At 41.0% G+C, this 3,277-nt stretch overlaps 1 protein-coding gene across 1 annotated transcript; it reads left to right on the top strand.

Moving 5' to 3' along the window:
• Positions 1-6: 6 nt before the first annotated feature.
• Positions 7-2,133, top strand: LOC111433499 (9-cis-epoxycarotenoid dioxygenase NCED3, chloroplastic-like). The gene has a single exon (XM_023070539.1). It carries the CDS (start codon positions 109-111, stop codon positions 1,861-1,863), a length of 1,755 nt encoding a protein of 584 aa, XP_022926307.1. The 5' UTR covers positions 7-108; the 3' UTR covers positions 1,864-2,133.
• The last annotated feature ends 1,144 nt before the right edge of the window (positions 2,134-3,277 follow it).

Below are 3,277 nucleotides of genomic sequence, written 5' to 3'. Positions count from 1 at the left end.
TTTTTTTTTTTTTTTTTTTTTGTCTCTGGTTCCAAAATTACTTCCTCTGCAATTTTGCCTGCTGCTCACTCACTCACTCACTCACTCACTCACTTCAAAATCTAGGCTATGGCGGCTTCTTCTTCTTCTTCGTCCTTATTCAAGCCGCTTTGTTTCGACAATATTAAGATTAGGCAACAGTCCAATCGTAGAAATAACGTTGTTCAGTGTGTTCTTCACTCTCCCTCTGTTCTTCATTTTCCCGACCAAACTACTTCTAACAAAAAGCTGATTGTCAAAGAAGAAAATAAAGCTTCTATTTCCGGTTGGAATTTTCTTCAAAAAACGGCATCCATGGCGTTAGATATGGTCGAATCCGCCTTACTTTCATTCGAGCTTCAACACCCACTCCCCAAAACCGCCGACCCACGTGTTCAAATCTCTGGAAATTTCGCTCCGGTACCGGAGCAACCCATTAAACACAACCTCCCTGTCACCGGAACCATCCCCGACTGCATTAACGGCGTCTACATCCGCAACGGAGCCAACCCTCTCTTCGAACCCACCGCTGGTCACCATCTCTTCGACGGCGATGGCATGGTCCACGCCGTCTCCATCAATGACGGCTCAGCCAGCTACGCTTGCCGGTTCACCGAAACCCAACGACTGGTCCAAGAACGGAAACTCGGGCGGTCTATTTTCCCAAAAGCCATTGGCGAACTCCACGGTCACTCAGGAATCGTGCGGCTGCTCCTCTTCTACGCTCGAGGACTGTTCGGGCTCGTCGACCATAGAAACGGAACAGGAGTGGCGAACGCCGGTTTGGTGTTCTTTAACGACCGGCTGCTGGCGATGTCAGAAGACGATTTGCCGTACCACGTGCGTATCACGCCCTCGGGCGACTTAGAAACCGTGGGCCGTTACGATTTCAACACGCAGCTTCAATCCACAATGATCGCACACCCGAAAGTGGACCCAGTTTCCAGAGAGATGTACGCGCTTAGTTACGACGTCGTTCATAAACCATATCTCAAATACTTCCGATTCTCCCCCGACGGAATCAAATCCAACGACGTCGAAATTCCTCTCCAAACTCCGACGATGATGCACGATTTCGCCATAACGGAGAATTTCGTCATCATCCCCGACCAGCAGGTAGTATTCAAGCTTCAGGAAATGGTCAAGGGCGGATCTCCGGTGATCTACGACAAGAACAAGAAATCCCGATTTGGGATTCTCCCGAAAAATGCAACCGATTCGAAGGATTTAATCTGGGTGGAGTCGCCGGAGACGTTCTGTTTCCATTTATGGAATGCTTGGGAGGAGGCGGAAACAGAGGAGGTGGTGGTGATCGGGTCGTGCATGACGCCACCGGACTCGATTTTCAACGAGTGCGACGAGAATTTGAAAAGCGTATTATCGGAAATTCGCCTGAATTTAAGAACGGGGAAGTCCACACGGCGGCCGATAATCACCGAGGAGGATCATCAGGTGAATCTAGAAGCCGGAATGGTGAACAGAAACCGTCTGGGGCGGAAAACCCGATACGCGTATCTGGCAATTGCAGAGCCATGGCCGAAGGTTTCGGGGTTCGCTAAGGTTGATCTGGTAACAGGGGAGGTAAAAAAGCATATTTACGGCGGTAGAAAATTCGGAGGGGAGCCGTTCTTTTTACCGAAGGAGGTGAATTCAGAGAAGGAAGAAGAAGAAGACGATGGGCACATTCTTGTGTTTGTACACGACGAGAGGACGTGGAAATCGGAGCTGCAAATAGTGAACGCCATGGATTTGAAGGTGGAAGCGACAGTGAAATTGCCGTCGAGAGTGCCGTATGGATTTCATGGGACATTCGTGGACGCAACCAAGTTGCGAAATCAAGCTTGATTGATTGATTGATTTAAACAAATCTCTGAAAAGTATGAGTATTTTATGAGTGGATGGAGAAATTACCTGTGGGATGGCTTACAAACAGCTCCCCGGATTCTCTCCTATTCGCATTAAAATCTGAACAACCTTTCTTTTTCTTACTTTAATTTTTATTTTGAGCGAGCGATTTGTAGAGGAAAAACCCAGCTTGTAGCTTTTGGACACTTGGGTAATTTCGAGCTCAGCTGGTTTCTGGTTTCTGTTCCCGTCCTGTAAAAAATAGTAAAAGTAACGCGACTCCATTCCGGTAGATATTATTTTTTTTGGACTTACACTCAATTAATTATATAAATATATATATATTTAATTGGTAAAAGAATTAAAAGGAATTGAAATGGGAATTTGGATTTAATAACATAATTATCAATAAAGTGGGAGTAGAAGGTAGAATAAGTTAGAAAAACAGTGTTTCTTTTCCAAAAAAAAGTTAAAATAAAGTGTTGGTCGGTTGGTAATTAAATTCCACGTTTGGAAACACAAGACTTTGAGAATAATAATAATAATAATATGAGACAAAATTGAACTAGCTGGGGAATCCAATCAAAACAGAGAAACTTTATTTTAATAATAATGAATTAACTTTGCCGAACATTAAATGTTGGCCGTAGGATTAACTTTTTAAATTAGGCTTATGATGTTGATTATTGGTAGGAACAAAAGAGTCCCACTCGCCCTTTGTCGTAGGTTGTCCAAAAAGTCAGCAAAATCTCTCCTTTTTTTTTTTTTCTTTCTTCTCAACACTGAATCTCTCACTCCGACTTTTGACTGTCGGAACTTAAAAAAGGCTGTCGTTTTTCCTTTTTTTTTTTTCTAAATTATTTTTTTAAAAAGTTACAATTTTCCACCGACTCATTTCCACCGATTCCAATTCATTCAACTTTTTCCACTTGTTTTGCCGGTAAAGTCATGAGTTTGTTTGTTAGGGAATCAATTAGTCGTTTGAAATTTCTAATAAATTGAAGTTTAAAAATAAAAATAAATTTAGATGAGTAATTTCCAAGCTCCTTCAATCCTAATATGTTAATTTCAACCCACCAAAAAAAAATAAAAAAATAAAAAAATAATTTAGTCATCACCTTATTACTAGAATCAATTACAACCCCAAAATGATGAGTTTGATTATTATTATTATTTGTGCACAATAATTTTCACCCACACATTTCTGGATCTAATTGGCGCAATCACTGCCTCAAGTTTTTTGTTTTTTTTGGTATTATAATAATCAATCAAATCCCCATATGGGAATTTGTTGTTTTCAAATTTGTGGTCTCTTCTCTAAGTTGAGTGGGTTTTCTCTCTTAACAAAATTTATTATTATTATTATTATTATTATTTAAATTTAAATTTTGGTTCTTGGAAATTATGCATGCAA

This window comes from Cucurbita moschata, unplaced genomic scaffold (genome assembly GCF_002738365.1).
Source record: "Cucurbita moschata cultivar Rifu unplaced genomic scaffold, Cmos_1.0 Cmo_Scf00043, whole genome shotgun sequence".
NCBI classification, from domain to species: domain Eukaryota; kingdom Viridiplantae; phylum Streptophyta; class Magnoliopsida; order Cucurbitales; family Cucurbitaceae; genus Cucurbita; species Cucurbita moschata.
This window is presented reverse-complemented; position numbering and strand designations above follow the sequence as displayed.